The following is a 21,697-nucleotide window of genomic DNA, read 5'->3' as shown; positions in this document are numbered from 1 at the left end:
GAGAGAGGAAGCAGGGTAAATAGAGATGGTGAAAAAGAGAGGTAAAGAGGAAGAAGGACAGCTTGAGAGAGACCAGTTGTGAGAGGGACAAAGAGATAAGCAGATTGAGATGGTGGGAAAAAAAACTAGAGATGCAGGAAGAGAAAGAGATAGGTAGAATGGTGGAGAGGAAGGATACAAGAGACAGACAGGCAAAAATAGGTAGAAAAAAAGAAGCAGGAAAAAAGAGTGGGAGGGGATGGTGAGTCCGACAGGTAAAAAATGAGAGAGATATATTAAGGTGTGGGGACATATGAATAAAGATGGAGTGAAACAGATAGAAAGGGAGAAATTAAGGCAGGTGGAGAGATGGAGACAGAAGATGTAGAGATAGAGTAGAGATAGACAAGTGGATATGGAGAGAGGCAGGAATACAGGGTAACTGTGAGACAGACGGGGTTAGAGGGAAAGAGGAACCGAGACAGCATTCAGTGAGCGTATGCTCATGAGAGAGAGAGAGAGAGAGAGATAGAGGGCTGTTATCTGAGCGTGCTTTGACTGCCTGCCATCTTACAGATGGAATCACAAAGTAGGGAACGAGAGCTGAGGGGGTAGGCAGAGGGTCACGTTCTCTGAGCAGCCCAAACTGAAACTAAAAAACAATGCTGAGATTGTGAAACAGGAACTGCTGGACTTTACAGCAGACGTGGTTCCCACCATTATATGCAGCATGAAGCATGACTGAAGGGAGAGGTGCAGATGAATCTGAACAAAATAAAACCCAACATTTGACCAACAAGTTTCAAACATCCGGATCAGATGGTTCCAAATCAGTCACAACATCTGAGGGTAGTTTCACAAACATGCAGCAGACAGTCTTCCCTTGACAGTTTCCAAGTAAAACTATGAAATAACACCATCTCACAACAGCCAGGACAGAGAATTCATAAAATAACCCACCTCCCTTCCCGTCGTGTTGTTAGCTCGAAGCGAGAAGATTAACTTTCATCAATCTCATCTGATTCCCTGGAAGATTTTGAACAAGTTTGTGTTGCATTACAAAAATCAGAACTAACAAGTTGATCCCTGATGTGCCCAGAAAAGCCTCAGTGAATTACTAATTTCTTGGCAGCAAGGCAAAAACTCTAACGGGACAGTCATCTGAGAAATCTGACTCTGTGTTGTTTGATAGCACAACTCCTGTTAGTTGGCTCCCTCTTGCATAACAAAATACTATCAGTTAGATAAATGTACTGTGGTTGTTCTCAAGGAAGATGATGTGGAACTGAAAGAACAAGGGCCAGTGCTCACAGAATTCAGAGCTAATATCAGATTTCTCCTTCGTCATTGCTAAGCTGAGTCACCAAACTATGGAGTGCAGCAGGACTGACCATGTTTACAATGGACTTCCAGAAGTATTTTTCTCTGTTTTTAACCCATCCAAAGTGCACACACACAGAGCTGTGAACACACATACACACACTTTGAACACACACCCGGAGCAGTGGGCAGCCATTTACTTGAACTGACAAACTTTCGATAGGGAGTCCAACTCTCTAACCATTAGGCCACGACTTCCCAAGAAGATGACAAACGCAACTTTGAAGAGGCAACGCACAACTCTTTAAGTATTGTGCATTAGTGACTGATTCTACCCGCTGAATTTTTTTTTTTAGTGCCATCATCCTTGTTAGCACACCTGCCTCTCACACTGGTTGATGCTGGTTTAAATTCCACCTGTTGCAGGGTGAGTAGGATGGGTGATATGATGAAGGCTAGCCAGAAAAGGCTTTGCAGGTAAAACTCACTCCCTTGGTCTCGAAAGGTGTGCTAGCGACTGACACCCATGCTGGTTGACATTGGTTTGAATCCTAATCCTTACGGCGCAAATAGGACCAATTTCATTGGTGCCGTGACCCGAATGGGAGTGACCATTGAGGAGGTTGAGTGTTATGGAAGTTGGCTATTAAGAGTTGTGCAGGCAAACTTGGAGCCTCCCATGCTGGTTGATGATGGTTTGAATCCTGATTGTTGTGTGAGTGGAACTAATTTTAATGGTGCCATGACCCAGATGGGAGTGATCTTTAGTGCAGTAAATAACGGAGGCCAAATAGTAAGAGGTGTACAAGTAAAAACTTTCCTCTGGTCTCAAATGTGTGCTGTAACTGACGCTAAAGGTTGTGTCCTTTAGCCAACCATGAAGGTTGACTCTGGTTCAAATCCTGCACTGAGTGGTACAAGTAGGATGCAACCAGATAAAACCAAATCTATTGAAACAAAATCTGTGGTAACCAAGGGTTCAGTGTGCGCCTGTTTAGCACTAGCCCATTCAAAATTGTTTGAGTATTCTGATTAAATAAAAATAGAAAGTAACGTATTAAAAAACAGACTTTCTTATCAGTGCCTGTTTGTTGCAACTATTACCGACCTTAATAGTTACTATAATGAGCAAAACTATTGTTTATTTAGTAACTAAAGTTAACATGGTATTTCTTATATGTTATTTTTGTGCAATGGAAATTTTTCACACCCAATGGGACTTTTAGCCTTAAGATCTCAACACTTTTAATTCAAGACACACTCACACACTCCAAGTCCCCATTCAGCTGAGCAGAGAAACAGACTTCCCTCTGTGCCCAGAACCTGGATCAGTGCAGAAAGCCATGCAGCTGTGTGAGACAGCTGTCAGGAATATGGCAGACAATGCGCTTTGACATGTTGATTCACTGCTTGCTGGCTACGAGCAGCCTGCATCGCTTCAGAAATGCATGCATTAATGGAGGTTTCTTCCAATCTCCTCAGGAGTTCCAACATAAAATATTTATGCTTGAAGGACTTGGAAAACATACAGACATGACTGCTAGCTTGGGTTTAACCATGGACTTTAGTTAGCTAAAATAAACTGTAAAAATGGAGGTAGAAAGAATCTAACACAAACATTTGTCTTCCTTTTAAAGATATAAAAGTGGTGTGGAAAAACCTAACAGCAAAAAACGTTTCATGGAAAAAGCAGGGAGGTTTATAATTAGCCATTAGCAGTTAGCACTCCTAATGGCCCAGTCCATTTCACAAATTTAAGAACCCTTAAAAACAAGCATAACCAGCGTGAACCATACTACTATAAAATGTTTTAGTTGCTTGCAATAAATAAATAAATAAATAGCCAGAACACATATTTTTTTTTAAAAGGCCATCAATGGTGGGGGGGGGGGGGGGGGTGGTTGAAACAGGCACATTTTTAGAACTTGGTCTTTAGATCAAACAATTTTTCCTTTTCTCAATATGGTTTACCAGCATTTTTATGTTGTCTAGATCTGACTGCATCATCAACAATCTGTTGCAGTCAGATTTGACATTCTCTAATCCCCGAACATTGTGTCTTTCAGCAGGTCCCATGTCTGCCACTCAAATCCAACCCTTCTTCACAACACAATGCATAAATGCATCACTTCAGCTCAACTTTCTGCCACGGCTGAGGGCTCAGACGGCGTGCTCTAAACATTACCCCAGTTGTCATATTTCACAGAGTTTGATATGTGAACTGCCGTAACAGGATTTGAACCTAAAATATTCTAAGCCTCTTTCACTATATCAAACTATTTAAACACAAGATCCAATGTAGGGTAGCAAATGTGCTGTTTTTATTTATTTATTTTAAATACACTTATACATTTTTTTAAAAAAATTTAAATTATTATTCCTGCCCACACATTCAATCAGCAAATTTACTCCCTTTTCCCCTCCATTTTTCATGACAAAATGCATCTGAAGCTGGGAATAAACCTGAATCTTCCAGTTGGATTTTCTGTCTTCATTCCAAAACAACACAGATAAACCCTGCTTAGGCTGAAAACCCCTGGTGCAGGTTTTTACATGATTTTTGCTTTAGCAAATAATTTCCCATGTCATAAATCAAACTGATGCACATTAAAATTTTAATATACATCCAATCAAACCTTATACAGTACATACCATGGTTTACCCATAGCCCACAGCTAGAAGCTGATACCATAGATATAACACACATTTTCAGTGACAATCAGAGAGAGAGAGAGAGAGAGAGAGAGAGAGAGAGAGAGAGAGAGAGTTTATGGGGGTGATGGTATCTTCCTGGTTGAGCTGGATGTAATATTCAATATGACATGAACATATTCTGCATTATAGCGTTGAAAGCACAAAAGCTGTAGCCGAAAATACTTTCTCTGTTGCTGCTGTGAGAGTTCATATCAAAGCACTGCAGCAATTTCAGAACCAACATGAGGGGGGGGGGGGGGGGGGGGGGGATAATTAACATCAAAGGAGTGGAAAACTCAAACTTGGCTCTTAGCTTAAAGATCCACAAGCTATTTTGCGGTGTGAGAGTTTTTGTTCATGTTAAGGCTCATCTAGTCTGGCATTCACTTTAAAGAGCTACTCATAGACCAAACTTTTAGAATGTGAATAAACAAGAGTTATTTTGAGGGTTTATAACAGTGTCTAACCCACACATGCTAAACGGGACATGTTCCTCAAGCAACATCCTCTATGTTCTTGGAACAATATTCCTATTTACCACTCATTGCCCTTTTAGGGGCTATGATAAGATCCTGGAGTCAGAGACTGAATTATGGATGGATCTGATAATAAACAGAAGAATTCATAAAGTTGCTGGAGATATGCATTTTATACACTTCAAAAATGCTGCAACTCAAAGCACCTTACATTTGCATTCAAGGCATACATTTATCAGTTTACATGTTCCCTCAGAATAAAAATTACGCAAAGTAAATATTACAAGCCTGAACACTGCAGAATTAGGAATAAATTGATAAACAATTAGCAACAAATGTTTCAGAAAAGTATGCTAAAGTGTTGTCACATGAAACATTAATTGCAGCATACTGCAATATAGTAGGAGTTGTATGGTTGTAGGCCATTTCAAACACAGATTCTGTACTGATTTCAGTGTACTTAAGTTATATTTAGCAGATTCTGGTAAATATAGTAGGTCATCCGGGTATTTGATGCTTACAGAAAATGTGCACACTATGCACAGCAAACATACTGGATACTGGAGAAATAGTATGAGTAGTATGATAGTATGGCATTTCGCACACAGCAATGTCATTGTTAGGGTTAGTGCTAATGCTAACACTAGTTGACAAGAATGTTGTTACTTTAACAACAAAAGATGTTGATTCAGGAACACATCTTGGGTAAATCATGTTGTGTACACACATGCAAACAATCTCAACATCTCAATCACAGTCTCTCATTGTTGTAACTTGACAGATCAATAGAAAGAATCTCGACTTTCAAGTTTGTAAATCTACCCCAAACAACACTCGTTTCATTCCTTCCCTTGCGAAAAAGAAGAGTGCTCATTTGTATTAAATTTGCCTTTTAAAATCTTAAAAGCATATTTTTAAAAACTCTACTTGCAGTCTTTGTTTTATTTTTTAACACACTTAAGTAGATATTTAAAAGCATTTTAACTCTAATATGTTATTTGATATTAAATTCAAAGTTGATAGATTTCAAATTAAGTATTTATTATATTTAAATACATGAAATACAAGTAATTTCACATAAATTTAAGCTACAAGCCTTTTTTCATTGATCTGTAAATAACATACAGTTAGGTGTCTGATAGCAATACCTTTAAAGTTTATTATTTCTGTAATAAGCAGTCCTTTTAAAAGTATACTTCTGTGTTTTTTGTCTCAGTGTCTTTTTCTATTGGCACCTCTCTCTCCTTTCTCATTCCATGGCGATCACTAGCACTCAGTGCTGTGGAATAATTAAACCATTCAGTGACCAGGCCTTTCGTGTAAAATAAAGCTATACCTTCCTCATTTTGATAGGATGAGCGCTTTTCCATGGCACAAATCCCACTGGATGGTCTCTGAATGAACATGGAGAAAGTAGAGTGAAAGGTTGTACAATGATTTATAGCTGCATTTGCACCTAGATCCCAGTCAGATAACTCAAGTTCAATAAACTCCTCTCACATACACACACGCGTGGTTTCTAAGACTTCATGAACCGGAGCAGTTACCCCTCCATGCGCCTGCAGATAGATTAGCATCCCGCTCAAAGCAGCAGCACATCAAAAGAAGCTTTGATGCTCAGTGTGGCTGCACAGAGGGGCAGGTGAGGGAAAGGGTGGCCCCGTGCAGTCAACAAGGATTTTGGGAAATACTCTCAGCTTTTAAAGCTGGAGAAATCTGGAGAAATCTTCTCGGAGTGGGAGATAGATGTAGATGCTGGGAAAAGGGGGAAACCTGCAGCTTTATTCGGGATGAAAAGTGTCTACTTGCTCTGGAGGTTCAGTGGTTTGAGTAGGACCATATGGAAGGCTATTCATGTCAATGAAATGATGAACAGACGATCATTCAAGCTAAGAACCTGGTATTTGCTTTATAGCGGTGATCATTCAAAGCACAAACCGAGAAATTAATGCCAAATTGTACCTATTGCAGAATATGATTATTATTTAATTTACACTTCCAAGGTGTAATTGCTCAAGAGTGTGAAACACAGCTCAAGAGAACTCTGTGTGTTCGTCAGTGTAGTCAGACTCTGTCAGTTGCTGTCCTTGTCTAGATTATTATGTTTACTTATTTATTTTATTGCAAACCAAGATTTCCTTGTAAATCATAAAGAAAAGATCAACCTAGTCATGAACTTAACAATAAAGAAATATCAAGATAGAAGTGCATGTGCTACCAAATGTGAAATTATTAAATTAAACCATGCTGGCTGGCAAGTTTAATTTGACCATTAACTTTATCCAATGGATAAAATGGTCCACTAGTGTGACCAGCACCAAACTATGTGTACAACAACATTTTCAAAAACAACTAGTCAGTGGGTTGTCAAACAGTAAACTGTTCAATTAACAAATTGAAATCAGTATTTGGAATGTACACCCTCTGGCTTTAAAATAGCTTTTGTCCTCGGTACATTTGCATACAGTTTTTAAGGTAGTCTAGGAAATATTTACACAGTTCTTAAAGAGATTGTTCATTCAAAAATTAAAATTCTGTCATTAATGACTCAGCCTCAAGTCGTTCCAAAATGTAAGACCTTCGACCTTTCATTCAAAATGTACACAAAATTGTAAAAGGCTGAGCCTCAAGCCATCCGAGTTGTAGACGAGTTTGTTTCTTTATTTGCACACCAAATGGATCCTTTGCAGTGAACGGGTACCATCAGAATTAGTGAATGGTTGCTGTCAGAGTTCAAACAACTGATATAAACATCACAACAATCCACAAGTGATCCACATGACTCCAGTCCAACAATTCACATATTTTAAAGAGAAAAGCAGCGTGTTTGTAATAAACAAATAAATCATTAAGACACTTTCAATTTAAACCATTGCTTCTGGACAAAAAGTCCATCCAAAATGGTGCTTGATTTGTGCATATATCTCTTCTGATTCAGACAGGATGACTTTTACACTGTAGAAAAGTGATGCTCTGAAGTTAAAAGCATCCTGATGATGAATCTGTTTATTACAAACACCCAGCATGTTGTTAACTGTAATGTTTTTATCAGTTGTTTGGACTCTCATTCTGATGGGAGCCATTCACTGCAGAGGATCCACTGGTGAGCAAGTGAAAAGCCATTTTCAACAACTTGTCTTTTTTTGGAAGTACTATTACCTTGATGGCAAAAGGACTGTTTAGAAATGACAAATTTGGTAACTAACTAGCATAAGACAATGCTGTATTGTACACCGCTACATGACCAAGAAACAATTCATTTTGGCCTAAGCTGGTCATTTATTTTCAGCAGGGAGTGCTATTCCAAACATGCATAAGCCACCTTGTATTGTGTGTGAATTGCTCATCTCCTGATTCTACTGTTGGGCAATAACTGTGTGTTTTTATCCACCAACTGTTTGTGTGTACCCACCAAGAAAGACTGAGAAATCACAGTTGGCAATGACAAAGCTTAATCAAAGAAAACAATGACCAATTATCCCCTGGCAATTATCTGATCCCAAAATAATTCAGGTAGCCATGGCAGTATTGTTTCAACACAGGGAATATCGCGGATCCACCCTGTTTTATGTGCGGCTGTTACAGCTTCTGCTGTCAAATATCCCCGAGAGCATTTGATATTGTCTTGCAGTTTTTAATTAATGCATAGGCCTGGTGATGTTAATTAAAACCAGAATGATCATTACCCACCAGTAAAGATCATACAGGTGCTTGTGCTGGCGGCCAACAAATGCTGATCACAACTGAGGAGTTACTCTAATAACCATAATCAGGTGCAGTCTTTAGGTGCTTAAATAATTGGGGAGTTTTAGGTAAATAATTACTTATTCAATTTATCTTTGCTTTGTTCAGTATCATAATAAGGGAGCTTAAAAGGACAGAACACCCCAAAATTTGACAAAATCGTTGAGAAAATGTATTTAGTCACCCTCATGTCATTCCAAACTTGCCATTTCATTATTATTTTTTCTTTCTGTGGAACACAAAATAATTTTGGTAACCAAAAGCATATTTCAAAGAATGTTGTTAACCAAAAGTGTATTTTAAAGGATGTTTGTAAGAAAAAAGAAAAAGAAAAAAAGAACAATGTTGGCGAGTGTATTTCGATTATTGTTGGTAACCAAAAGTGTATTCTGACGAATGCTGGTAACCAAAAGTGTATTTTTAAGAATGTTGGGAACCAAAAATATATTTTGAAGAAATTTGGTAAACAAACAGTTTTGAGACCCAATGACTTCCATAGTAATTTTCTCCATACTGTGGACATCAATGGGACCCAAAACAGATTGGTTACCAACATTCTTCAAAATATCTTATTTTTTGTTCCACAGAAGACACAAAGTCATACAGGTTTGGAGTGAAATGAGGGTGAGTAAATTATGGTAGGATATTAATTTTGGGGTAAACTATTCCTTTAAGGCCTAGAAGTTTGAAAATTGATGAGTTAGAATTATCTGTGCATTCTTTCTTGACCCCATTCTATTTATAACATACTTTTTATATGTTTTACATGCAGAAAGAATGCATACTGTACATACACTAATCTTGGTCGACATCTAACAGCAGAACAACATGTTTTTGTTGAAACAAAAAAAAGGCTTTGTCCACACCACTTGAATCAACAATGTATGCGGAGGAAATTCTTAAAAACAGGTTCTCCTTTGGGTTTGAAGTGATGAAAAATGAAAGACTGCAATATCACTTACTTCATTGGTTTGAACAGGGCTTGTCCGTAGTTCTGGAACGACATGATGAGCTTCAGCTGAGTGCCACCTGACTTCATTGCTGTGAAGGAAACATAAATACTTTAACAACAGCAAACCAGTTTTCTAAAAACAAGACAATATGAACACCCACCCACACAAATCTTCTCTTCCAGTATTCATGCTAAATAGCTTTTGCTCCAACTCACACAAGCATGTATAAGCCATGATGTTTTGCAGTCTTGTAAACAGCAGTGGTGATTTCTTAGTGCATTTTGTCAGACAAATCTCATGAATACATGGCAAATCCCATGAGCAGCTATGCAACCATCTGCTGTTCATGAGAGTTAAACAGTTAAATGGTTGAAATATCAGTATTGAGTTTTGGCGCACATTTGTAAGTTACAGAATATGACCATCTCAGGGTACTTCAAATGAAGGGTCAATGACGTGACTATAATAATACTGAATAGTAGATACAGTACAATAGTATAACATTTAATTAAAATGTTGGATTGAAATATTTTAATTCATCAAGATATATATTTTTATTATATATATATATATATATATTGTTTCTTGAGGACTGTCTGAGTACCACATCTTCATAAGTATGGACAAAGTCCTCGCAGTGACCTAAGAAGGGCAGGTATTAAACAGCCTCTGATATCCCTTCAAAGGAAGGTAAACAGACTTTCGTAAGAATGGACATATGAGCGTTTCATCACAAATTAAGTCCTTCGCAAGTGTGCACAAGCAGTTTGTGTGCACATAGGCCTTTGGCAGCTTAAGTTAGTCACAACAAATCATATTTACTACAAAGCGAATAATCCCCCAAATTACACCATACTGTCTACAGTGAAGTGCTGTTTCTCATGGCTTTCCCAGCAAGGGCTGTGTCAGTGCATGCCTCGCAATTTCCTTTTAAGTGCCAGATCCAGAAAGTCTAGTTCTGGAAGTCTTAAAACTATGACTGAAGTCAGGAAACTGACCTTAGATCCGCAGACAACATTTTTATTTGTCGGGTTGATGAATGAGATTGGACAGCAAAGATGGCTGATACGGCTTTACGTTGAGTAATCCAAAAATTCTGTACCATATTTCCCCAGAGGGAACCTGTGCTATTCTGCAGCAGTTATGTCTTATTAAACTCATTAGCTGAGCAGAGACACGTCAGTTGGAACAAAGCCATAATGTTGTAGCTCTTAGTGTTATTATCTGGTGTCTCTGGGTCTACACATACACAAATAAGTATTGTTTAACTGCACATCTTATGATTTGCTTCAATCCCTGGAGAACTGCTCTATTTATTTGATTAAATTCGTCCTATTTTTGCTAAATGTTTCCAGCAAAACTATTTTAGAGTCATTTTTAAAGCACTGCAATCACAACAGAATAATTTACCAAGTGCTAAATTTATAACCTTAATTAATGAATCCTAATATGTTTAAAATAATCTCCAGCAAAGTGCTATTTGTTTCAGAGGCTGCATTGCACTACACTGTAAAAAGTGAACAAAGGCAATTCTTACTGTACCACAGAGGGTGAAGAGTGATTTTTTTAAAAAATTTTAAATATCTCCTCCTGCTTAACATGCAGAAAACTAAAATTAAGCCATTGGTAACTTTATGAAAAGTTAATATATTTCAATGTACTAAATTGCAACTTTATCATTAAAAATGTGTAATTACAAATATATATTTTAATACGGCAGTACACTTTAACCATATTTCAAAGACAACAGATGTAATTATGAAATGATATAAAAAGTCCTACTTAAGTTGGTCAAAGAAACACATAAGTTCATCTAATTGCTTTAAAATATAATACGTTATTTTAATTGCAAATCACATGCAATTAAGTGTTCAAAAACAATTATTTTGCACCTAAGTATGTTCTTTTAAACTTCATTATTTCTGTTACAAGTGCTCTTTTTAAAAGCTAAAGTGTACTTCTTTTCACAAAGCTGGTGACACTAGTGGCGCAGAAATTACTTTAACCCCAAAAAGCTAATTTTGTCATTAATTACTCACCCTCATCTCGTTCCAAACCCATAAGAATTGTTGAATAAGGTCATTATTGTTGTGTTCTTTGTGCACAAAAATTATTCTCATAGTTTTATTAAATTACAGTTAAACCACTGATGTCACATGGACTATTTTAATGATTTCTTTACTACATTTCTGAGTCTTGACCGTGGTAGTTCCCTTGCTGTCTATGCAGGGTCAGAAAGCTCTCGGATTTCATCAAAAATATTATAATTTTTGCTCCGAAGGTGATGGTCTTACAGGTATGAGGGTGAGTAATTATTGACAGAATATTTATTTTTAAGTGAACCATCCCTTTAATAATCTATTTTCAATAACCCTTCAAATGACTTTATTTGCTGTCAGGTTTATTAAACACTATTTTTAATTCAAATAAATCCAGTTACCACATGAAGCACAGAGCATGTGAGGTTTGCAGTTATAGTTTCTGAAACCAGAGACTGTTTTATAAGAGCATCACAATACAGACATCTCTAACTGCACAGTACTGGAAAAACTAAGTCACATAAGATCTTAAGGTGGACTTTCACAGTGTAATGGACGAAAAGTAGTTGTCAATCACACTCTCTCTTGGGAATAAAAGGATGTGTGTGTGTGCCGCTTCTGCCATCATTCTGCCTACAGAAATAGGTCCTGATGTTCACTAGCCATGTCAAGTGCCTGAAAGCATGCACACATAAACATGTCTATACAGATCATTCTGTACACCTCACGAGCTTCTAAATAAAATACTTCCAAATGGCAGTTTCCAGAACAACGGACAAAATAGGCTCTGAAACTCTTAAAATTCAAGTCACATTTTTTCAATTTCTCAGCAAATGAAGATGGAAAGAAGGTGCTTAACTTTCAGAAATATAAATTACATGAGCAGCTGTATTTTATGAGAAATATGGGACATTTACCAATCCAGATTTGTATGATTATTATTCCCCCCTAGATTCTCTAAATCCTAAAATTTTCTACACGCAATTGGTAACGGGGTTGGAGATTTAGCCAAGTCATATATAAGTAGGGCCTAACTAGTTTGGGTCAAAATTTTGCTTTTATAGTTCACAGATAAATTGAATTCATTTGTTTAACCTCTCAAAATTTGTATACACTTTTAACTTTTGAAGTGTTTTTAAAATAACCTATTTTCAAGCCGTATTAATCTCATGTTAGATTATAATTGATGTAACATATAACTACTACTACAAAAAAGTGGGATTTGTGCATCTAATGCTTTTAAAAAGTAAGGGGGTAAATATTCTACCCCATTCCTCATTCACATGCACATACATCCAGTAAAGCCCATCTAGCCTCCAAAATTCATTGTACAGTAACTCCACCACAATTACATTTTGCACACCATTGACCTATTTGGCTCATGGCATTTCTAGAATGGCTCTTAACCACTGGGCAATAATTGCTTTTGGGACGGCAGCACAGGGCCTAGAGTCTTCCATTAAACAGGAGCAGGTCCTGGACCCGAACTTACCTACACTGGTGATCTTCTGGGAGACCAGGTCCTTCAGCAGGGCACCGATGATGTGGCTGTGTCTGGGGTAGAGCTTGTATCGGTTAATCTCGATGTGGAAGCGGAGCCAGTTGGGATATGACTCAGCATTGGCCTCCCCTGCTGGACTGTACTCCTCTTCCTCCATGTTCCCCTCGTTATGCCTGCCGGTCAGGAACGGTGGAGGACATTAGTCACTAATAACACACATGCTGCCTGACAACAGGAAACCACCAGGGTGAATGTATTATTATAATTTTTTATTTTATTTTATTTTTATTAGAAAAAAGCGTCAAACTTTGAAGAAATCTTGATACATTTACATTTCATTTACTTTAATATAATACAATATTACAACTTATACAGTTGTAAGTTAGACAAATTATAATATCAAAAACACATTCAAGTTAAAATGATAATCATGTACTTTAAATGCGCATTTTAAAATCAGCAATTTAAATAAATATACTTCATAAATCAAGACAAAAGATGATTAAAACAATTATTTACAATGCACTTTAAAGTAAAACTTTTAATTTGGCATTATTACAAAGTGCACCTTTTAAAACTCTCTTTTTAAGTACAATTAAGTAACCTTTTTTTTAATAATATGCTTCAAAATTCAGCTCCATTTGAGTTAAAATTACTCTATATCTATCTAAAGAGCAGAATTGTATTTCATTTATTTAAATTGTTTTACCTTTTATGGTTACACTTTATTTCGATAGTACACTTTAAACATTCTACTGACTATAAGTAACTTTGTAACTACAAGTCAACTACATATCAACTAAATCTCAGAAATTTGCAACTACATGTCTACTATCTCTCAGAGTAGACTGTTAGGGGTAGGTTTAGGGTTAGTGTTAGGGGTAGGTTTAGGGTTAGTATAAGTTGAAAAAAAGTTGACAAAGAAAGTGTTAGAAGATATTAAGCAGACAGTCTACTAATACTCTACTAATTGCTAGTTGAATGTAGTTGTAAAGTTACTTAATGCTAGTTGAATGTCTAAAGTGGACTATCAAAATAAAGTGCTACCCATTTTATTTATTTAAATTGTATTAAAATAGACGCAATTAATCCATCGCTGAATTAATTTATGTAGTACACTTTGATAACTGTGCAAAACATTGAAATGGAGGTGAGCATGTTTGAATGTGTCTAATGCCATGCACAGAAAATAGCGTGGTGACAGTGGAATGACTGAATACATCAGCTGTACTTCATTTTCCCGAGGCCCCTGACCGCACAACAACACACATGCATGAGTTCAGTCTATTAAAACATTGTGTCCCATGAATAAATGAAAAGGAATATTAAACAGTAATCTGACAGCATCTGGATGACAAGCTTGTTACATGCATTTTCTGTGATAAACAAAGCACTGTTAAAAAGGCATTTAAACACAATTCATGTTTAGCTCATCTGCATCTGGATCCAGATCCGTCAGGCATGGTTAAAAGGCATGTTTAGTTAATTCAGGCATGGCTAAAGGCAGTGAGAATAAGCTATCCCTGGAGCACGGGTGAAGAACAAAAAGAGAGGACACAGGAGCGAACAAAGGACACAACACCGACAAAAACCCCTTCAGCTTAATGCATGTGACAGCTCTGAAGAAAACAACACATCACACATAGATTACTCCTAGCAACAAAGCTCTTAACACTCACAATGAGTCAGTATGAACTGGTAATTATAAAAAGCACCCAAGCCACAGTATCATATCTTTCCATGACATATGCACCCTTTTTATCTCTAGATTTAAAAATGTCAAATTATTGCTTTTAATCTCTATTCCCATTGAGAATATGACTTTATTATGATTATTACTTACTCAGAATGAGTAAATAATGACCCCTGGGTGTGACGTGAAACATTTTTTTCCCTTAGATCTGTTTCTAGATTGTGCAGTGTTTAATTTCCTTGTTTCTTTGGGGTAAACACATTTTTCATCACTCATCTCAGTTACTGTATAGCCACACACTTAGGGTTCTTGACTATAAAAACTATACCGGGGCATGTTGTCACAATCGGTGACACCACAAATATGGTCTACTAGCCTATCTAAAGTGAAAAAAAGTAATTCTTCACAGAAAACTTTTCAGCTAAATTTAAACAGGAAGCCCTAAAATGTAAAATAATTCATTAAACAGCACAAACTATCCCAATTATCTTATTATGACATTTGGTAACTAGGTGTTTAAAAACAACATAAAAAAGCCACTGCAGTATAAAACCCACATTTAGATTTTTGACTATAAGCGATAACAACTAGAACCAGTCCCTATTCATATTTTAATTATGCAAATAATTGGGATATTAAAATCATTTCACATGTATAACAATATTTATTTACGCCTTTAAAAGTAGTACTTTCCATTCTTCTTTTCCTGCTGCTTTGGGATAAAATATGAGCAATCACCTTCAATGCTCTTTTGAAGGAAGACACATTTTGTCACATTTGGTTTTTTTAATGCTGGGAATATTTCTCAGCACAGATTTATTTTTTCAAACTTATTTGCTTATACTCTAGACTCACCTTGTCAACAAATAAAACCTTGTGAACCAGTTAGCAAGGCATTCTGTCACACTATATGGTTGTCACAATGGGTAGGTTCAAGTTTACTGATAGGCTACTGATTTTAGAAAAAAACATCTTTGTTTGAAATATGAAATCTTCTCCAAAGTAGCCTAATATAAGTCATGTTCAAAATCATATAGCACCCTGTCCATTTTAATTATGCACATACCCGGGACTTCAATGCTCATTTTTAAATATACAGACAGTATGTGATTTAGCACACGCCAGGTTTAAAGAAGCACTTGCCATTCTTGTTGTCCGGCAGCTTTGGGGTAGAATCTGACATCACTGTTGAGGTTGAACAAGCTGTCGTCTTCAGAGAGATGAGGCAGCTCGGTCTTATAGAGGGGGTGCTCATAGAGCGCCTTCAGTCTGGAGGAACCATGGACAGCTCTCTGCTTCGGTCCTCTCACTGGATCTCTCATCAGACCTCTCTTCTCCGAGCCCAGCTGCAGCTGCCTCACTCTCTTTTCAGACTCGGCTCTCTCCGTCACCTTTTCCCGTGAGTGCGAAGTGAGGTTGGAGTTGGGTTCATTGCTGAAATCCTGCAGTAGTCTCAAAGAGTGTTTATTAGGCCAGCCCGGTTCGGCGACGGCGGCGGCTCTTGGGCGCTGTTTGGCCCAGGACCGAGGCTCCTCGCCCGGTGTGTGAGCGCAGGAGCAGCCGCCTCCACCTCCAGCGCTGGAGCTCGAGCCCGCCGCGCGCTTCTCCAGCTTGGGTAACAGGTCTATCACGATGTGCATGGTGCAGGCGACGAGAAACACCATTAAAATCAACACGCGAAATTTACGGAAGAGGATCATAATTATACCTAAAGCACTTGGCTCAATACGATACAGGCTATAATAAAGAGATTCAGGGGCGCATGTGGTGTCCTGTAATCCTCGCTATGATGGGAGATTCATGTTCAAATAGGTGCGAACATCTTCTTTTGGATCCTGCTGTTTCCAGTTGTATCAAGAAAGATTTCTGTTCGGCATAGTTGCGAGTGGCATGTTTGATTTTTAGGTGAGGATCAGATGTCCTGTCGCAGCTTTACAGGTTCATGATAAAACGCTTCTGTCCCGGTAAATAATGGCAAAAAACATTGTGACTTCTCAAGAAGTGCACGGATGTCGGATCGGCAGTCCCATGTGTGGATATCTTCAGTTTGTGAAGAGAGAGATAAAGTGCATTAGTTCTTCAGGAGGAGCAGCCAGTGACAGGTGTAGATGTATCAGTGCCCTGTGTGTTAAATATTGGGATCCTGCCTCTCCTCGTCACAGCATTCAGATTGGCTGAGTGCATGAGACTCAAGGAAGAGCGACTCAAAGATATTCGGCTTGAAGTGTCACTACAGTTCCCTCATGTGAAGACAGAGGGCGCTGATGCGCACTAGACTGACCTCACTTGTGATAGGTGGCGGTAACACTATTCTCATTAATGCAAAACTATTATATAAGTCTTAATACATCAGTAGATATTGTATGAATTTTAAGGGAAATATATGAATCAAAGGTTCTTGGTTTTTTGAATGTATAAAGAAATCAGTTCAAACTGAAATCATGTCATTCACATATAAAATAAAAAAAAGTTTTGGAGAGACACAAGGATGAGTGAATAATGTTTATGTTATTCATGGAATTTTTCAGTGTCTGATGTTATTTGTTTGATCTGTCATTAACTAGCATGTAAGAGCTCTCCATAAACGCTGAGACTTCTGGTTAGGAAATTAGGATTCAAATCAGTTTAAAGTACTTTATTTGCCAAACTGACAGTTGAACAGTTTTTAAAAGATTAGACTCACAAGAAGAGGATGGAAAACCAAAGCAATTGTCAGTATGGTGCAGAAATGTAAACATTTTAATCAAAACAATGGCAGTATTTTATCATCACCATAACAGTATGCCACACTATTTGATTAAGAGTTATGAATTTGATATGGCGGTCTGCCATGGTTTACGTCTGGGGCATGTGTTTTGATGAGAAAGCATTTATCTTCTTTGCTTTGTCTTAAGGATTATTACTGACTCAAATCAAGCAGATGAAAAATGAAGTCTCAAAATTAATTAAAGTTTAACATAGAGACCTGGGGGTGATGTGAGAGAATGTTCTGTTTTTATCCGATCTGATTTAAATGTTCAATTTAGAATAATAATAACGATGGGGAGGAAAAAGCTATGCAACTATGCAGAAACAATAGGTGATTGTTCTTGAACATCACTTTTTGAGTTCCAGGAAGTGCTTGCAAAAATGTTAAAATCAAGAAAGTAATTTTACGCAACCTCATTATGGAAATTTCTGATTGAGTTACAGTATCCACGTCATACCCGCTAAAATTACAACAAAACTGGTGCGCGCACACATAGAACTCAGTCTTATATGTATTATAAGTCCTGCTATATGTGTTGGCATACTAAACCTTCTTCTTCTGCCAAAACATCCTTTTTTCCTTTATCTGTGGTGCAGGATCTAGCAGCTGTTGCTAAAATATTTCAGATCTGAAGTATTTGATGAAATAACAGCCAAAATAGTTTTGTAGAAAAACCTGTGTGGGTGTTTATTCAGCTACTTTATAAAAAACAGTTAAACATAACTTTTTGTTATGAAGGTCACATAAAAAAAAGCATATTTATATAATGTAGGGGATAAATGATTATGGTTTCAAAAAGTCTACCAAAATAGGATGTGCTCTGTTGTAAACAGAACACCAACTCATAGTAATATCCGATACAATTCTGAGTGGGAAAATATGAAAAGTTTCACATATTACATAAGGAGTGCTGTATGTATGTGTAATTGTTTTGCATGTATTCTCGGTTGACACTCTGTCATGCCAGTGCAGTCTGAGCTCATCTTGGAGGAGAAAACTCCTACATTTCCTATATATAGAACACATTTATTGAATACAGCATAAGAGTAAAATAAATCAGGGTTATATGTAGGCCAGGAACCCTTTGTTCAATTGCTAAATGACTTTAATGAACGTTTCCATATTTTGCACTGTCCTCCTTAATGTAAGCCAATTTCAGCTGCTTTTCAAGATATGACAAAGGATCTGGAGCAGTACAGATGTTATCCTTTCTGCTTCTATCCTTCGCTCTTACGCTCATCTGACGTGATCCGGGAAATCTGAGAGCTTGTAAGAACACGCCATTGTGTTTACTATGAATCAGACAATAGAGTGCTTCATTAATAGCTGGCCAAAGGGACTGTAACAAAAGGAGAGCACCTTTTGTCCTTCTCATCTTTTGACATCATCCCCTCATCATAACCTGCATATTATTACATTTTCCATGTAAATGGACTTGTGATATTGTCCATGTTGTGAAGTTTTCAGTTGGTGAGTCACAACTAAAAATTGGGCCAGAGGTCCATTCTGTCCATCAAACAACAACAAAAACAATGCTTCATGTAAATAATAAAATGCATCTAATCATATTAATATCATTAGGATAGAAAAGGAATAGTTCATCCAAAAATGAAAATAGACTGGAAATATACTCACCCTCAGGCCATCTGAGATTCAGTTTTTGAAGTTTAGCATTACGTCACTTGCTGACCAATGGATCCTCTGCAGTGAATGGGTGCCGTCAGAATTAGAATAATTAGAGTAACAATAACTTTTATTGGTTTGAGGTCAAAACAGTTTCTAAACAAATATGTCGTTTGTATTTTGATGTGAGACAACATCAGGGACTTTTTCCCTGGATGAGTCATTATTATGGATTATGAACTTATATTTTTGCCATGAAGCGATGGTTTAAAATTGAAATGCTACATTAAATTACACTTAAATGTTAAAAGACAGTTTTTTATGTTACAAGATGTTAATCAATAGACTGGAGTGGTGTGGATTACTTGTGGATTATTGTGATGTTTTTATCGGCTATTGGACTCTCATGCTGACGGCACCCATTAACTGCAGAGGATCCACTGATGAACAAGTGAAAACTCAGTACTTTCAGTATTAATATATTTCAGCGTTGCATTTAAAGAACATTTATGATTTATGATAAACAATTTTAGTACTTTTCCACAGTAAAACCTGGGTCCTAAAGTGCGATAATGTGATGACAAACACTGCTTAAAAGCACAAAGGTGCTACCTTCTTTGTGACTGAGCCGGGGAAAAAAATGACGATGTTAATTCCAGTGTCTCGCAACAGTTTGAAGGCAAACAAAGTGTCAGCATTTCACAAGTCAAACTGATTAACATTCCTTTTTGTCAAGATTATTCATGTCAGCACAAGATGGATTTTTTAAATGCAGGCTAAAATACAGTGCAAGGGGGTGGACCGGCCTAAATAAAGCATTGTAATCATCCTAGCTGTTGCAACCAGACTTCATTAACTCTCAAACAGGTCTGTGAAAATCGCAAACACACGCATTTCCTTGAAGCCTCCGACGAGGAACATGAAACATTTTTTTGTAAACCCAGAATGCTGTTGAACCAGTTGAGCTTGTTGGCAGAATTTACAATTTTTATTTTATATAAACTCATCGATATCTTTTATATTCTGGGTTTGGAAAGAAGAATCTGTTCCCTGAGATGCCCAAAAGAGCAATGTAAAGTCTTCCGTAACTACATTATTGACACAAAGCAGTATTAAAAGAGGTACAGCATCATTCACTTAGATTCATATACCTGTACATAAAAGTGGTTTCCACAACTTAAAATCCTGCGAAGAAAATAAAACTAGATTTCTAAAGAAATAACTAGAAAATGTGAGTAGTGCTTGCCTACACAAACAAGCCACTGCCACTATGCTGGAGCGCTGTGGGTGGTTGTCAGAGCGCTGTAGTAATGTGGTTTCTAGCATGTCGCTATGTTAGGATTGCTAGAACGTTCCGGGTGGTTGCTAGGGCAGAGCTACAAGATCAATAAGAAGATCTGAGTGGATTTAGCGTATTGCTAGCATGATGTAGATGGTTGCTTGTGCAATCATTTGTGGATGCTAAGGTATTCTTGGTAGTTTCTTACCAGCAAAAGTAAACAAAAATAAAAAAGTTTATGTTTATGATATTCTCTTCTCTTCATATGGCTAGAATCCCCTCTTCAGTGTAAGGTACGGTCACAAAGTTTCATCAGTTCTTTCGGTAGCACTTTATTTTACAGTCCTGTTCCTCTTGTACATACTATGTACATACTTATTATAGTAATTACAATAACTATGTAATAACTAGGTACTAACCCTGAACCTACAGTACCCCTAAACCTAACCCTAACCCATGTAGTTACCTTGTGTTACCAGAACTTACACTGTAAGTGCACTATAAGTACATGGAAGTACACGTACTGTAAAATAAAGTGCAACCGTTATTTCAGTAGGAATCTACGCGATCTGCGATACTTGTTTTGCCCAGATTATTTTTGCACCAATTCACAGTTTGGAGGAGTGAATGCTATTTGCTAAAAATCAGCCCTTATGTTACAAAAAATATATGGCAATATACTTTATACAAAATCTAATGCGGTATATAACATTTTTGAGCTTATGCTATTTTAAACTAGCTATATTTAAAAATCTGAAACACGTATATTGTGAATGATTGTTAATCGTAAGAAATATATATTTCTATGTGTGTACAGACTGTGTGAGTAAATAAATGTTCAATATATTTCTACACATGCAAATACCATATCTCATCACATCTACAGCTATTATTGTCTAGTACTGAATATAAAATGACATACACTGTGTCAATTTCTTATGTATTGCTCAATATATTGTAATATTTACAAAATATATTAGTCTGTATATTTTCTAGCGTAATAAACCATTGCATCATTTAATATATTGATCATTCATATATTAGGAACTACATTTTCTTTGTGAAAGTGTAATGTATCATGGGCACAGAAACTGATTTTCTAGCTTCAGACTATGATTACGTCCAGTCGGAGGGTATCAAACATGTTTAGCATGTTTTTTTCATTTGCCATACATCTCCTAGCAATAAGGCGCATGTTTCCGTGTGAGTTTTGTTTGTGTTCAGAATGACTTGAAAGTTGTGTGTGATCTTCCCTCATTTAGTGTATAATTCCCCGTTTTTCTCTGTAACCATTTACAAAGTCAGCAAGTGTATAATGTCTAGTGTTTTTGTGTAGTGTATTCCAGCTTTTGGAAAGCGACTGAACCTAATTCTTACTTTGATGCCCACATACTATGATTCAGCACTATAAAGACTACCTGAGTCACTGAGTGGTGTGTGTTTACACTCATTCCAGTGGAAAGATGTGTTATAAATGATGGTTTACACAGCGGGTCTGTTCAACAATTAGTAATCTAGCCTTTAATATCATGGTAAAAACCCAATCCAGAATGCATAATTCCCACTTTGGTGGGAATTTCCCACTTTTTCAGAAAAGCTCTCAGTATCTCAGTTTTTAAAGTCTCTCGCAGGGTTTCGGTGCATCGG

The 21,697-nt window shown here is 37.1% G+C and overlaps 1 protein-coding gene across 1 annotated transcript in view; it reads right to left on the bottom strand.

Moving 5' to 3' along the window:
* LOC127940620 (extracellular serine/threonine protein kinase FAM20C-like) overlaps positions 1 to 16,566 on the bottom strand; it is a 50,108-nt gene extending 33,542 nt beyond the window's left edge. Inside the window, exons 1-3 of the mRNA XM_052536151.1 lie at positions 15,543 to 16,566; positions 12,698 to 12,879; positions 9,176 to 9,254 (exon numbers count right to left, since the gene is read on the bottom strand). Of these exons, the coding sequence (XP_052392111.1) occupies positions 9,176 to 9,254; positions 12,698 to 12,879; positions 15,543 to 16,099 (818 nt within the window). The 5' untranslated portion in view covers positions 16,100 to 16,566. The remainder of the gene's footprint in view (positions 1 to 9,175; positions 9,255 to 12,697; positions 12,880 to 15,542) is intronic.
* Positions 16,567 to 21,697: the final 5,131 nt, after the last annotated feature.

Source organism: Carassius gibelio, chromosome A3 (genome assembly GCF_023724105.1).
Source record: "Carassius gibelio isolate Cgi1373 ecotype wild population from Czech Republic chromosome A3, carGib1.2-hapl.c, whole genome shotgun sequence".
Taxonomy (NCBI): domain Eukaryota; kingdom Metazoa; phylum Chordata; class Actinopteri; order Cypriniformes; family Cyprinidae; genus Carassius; species Carassius gibelio.
This window is presented reverse-complemented; position numbering and strand designations above follow the sequence as displayed.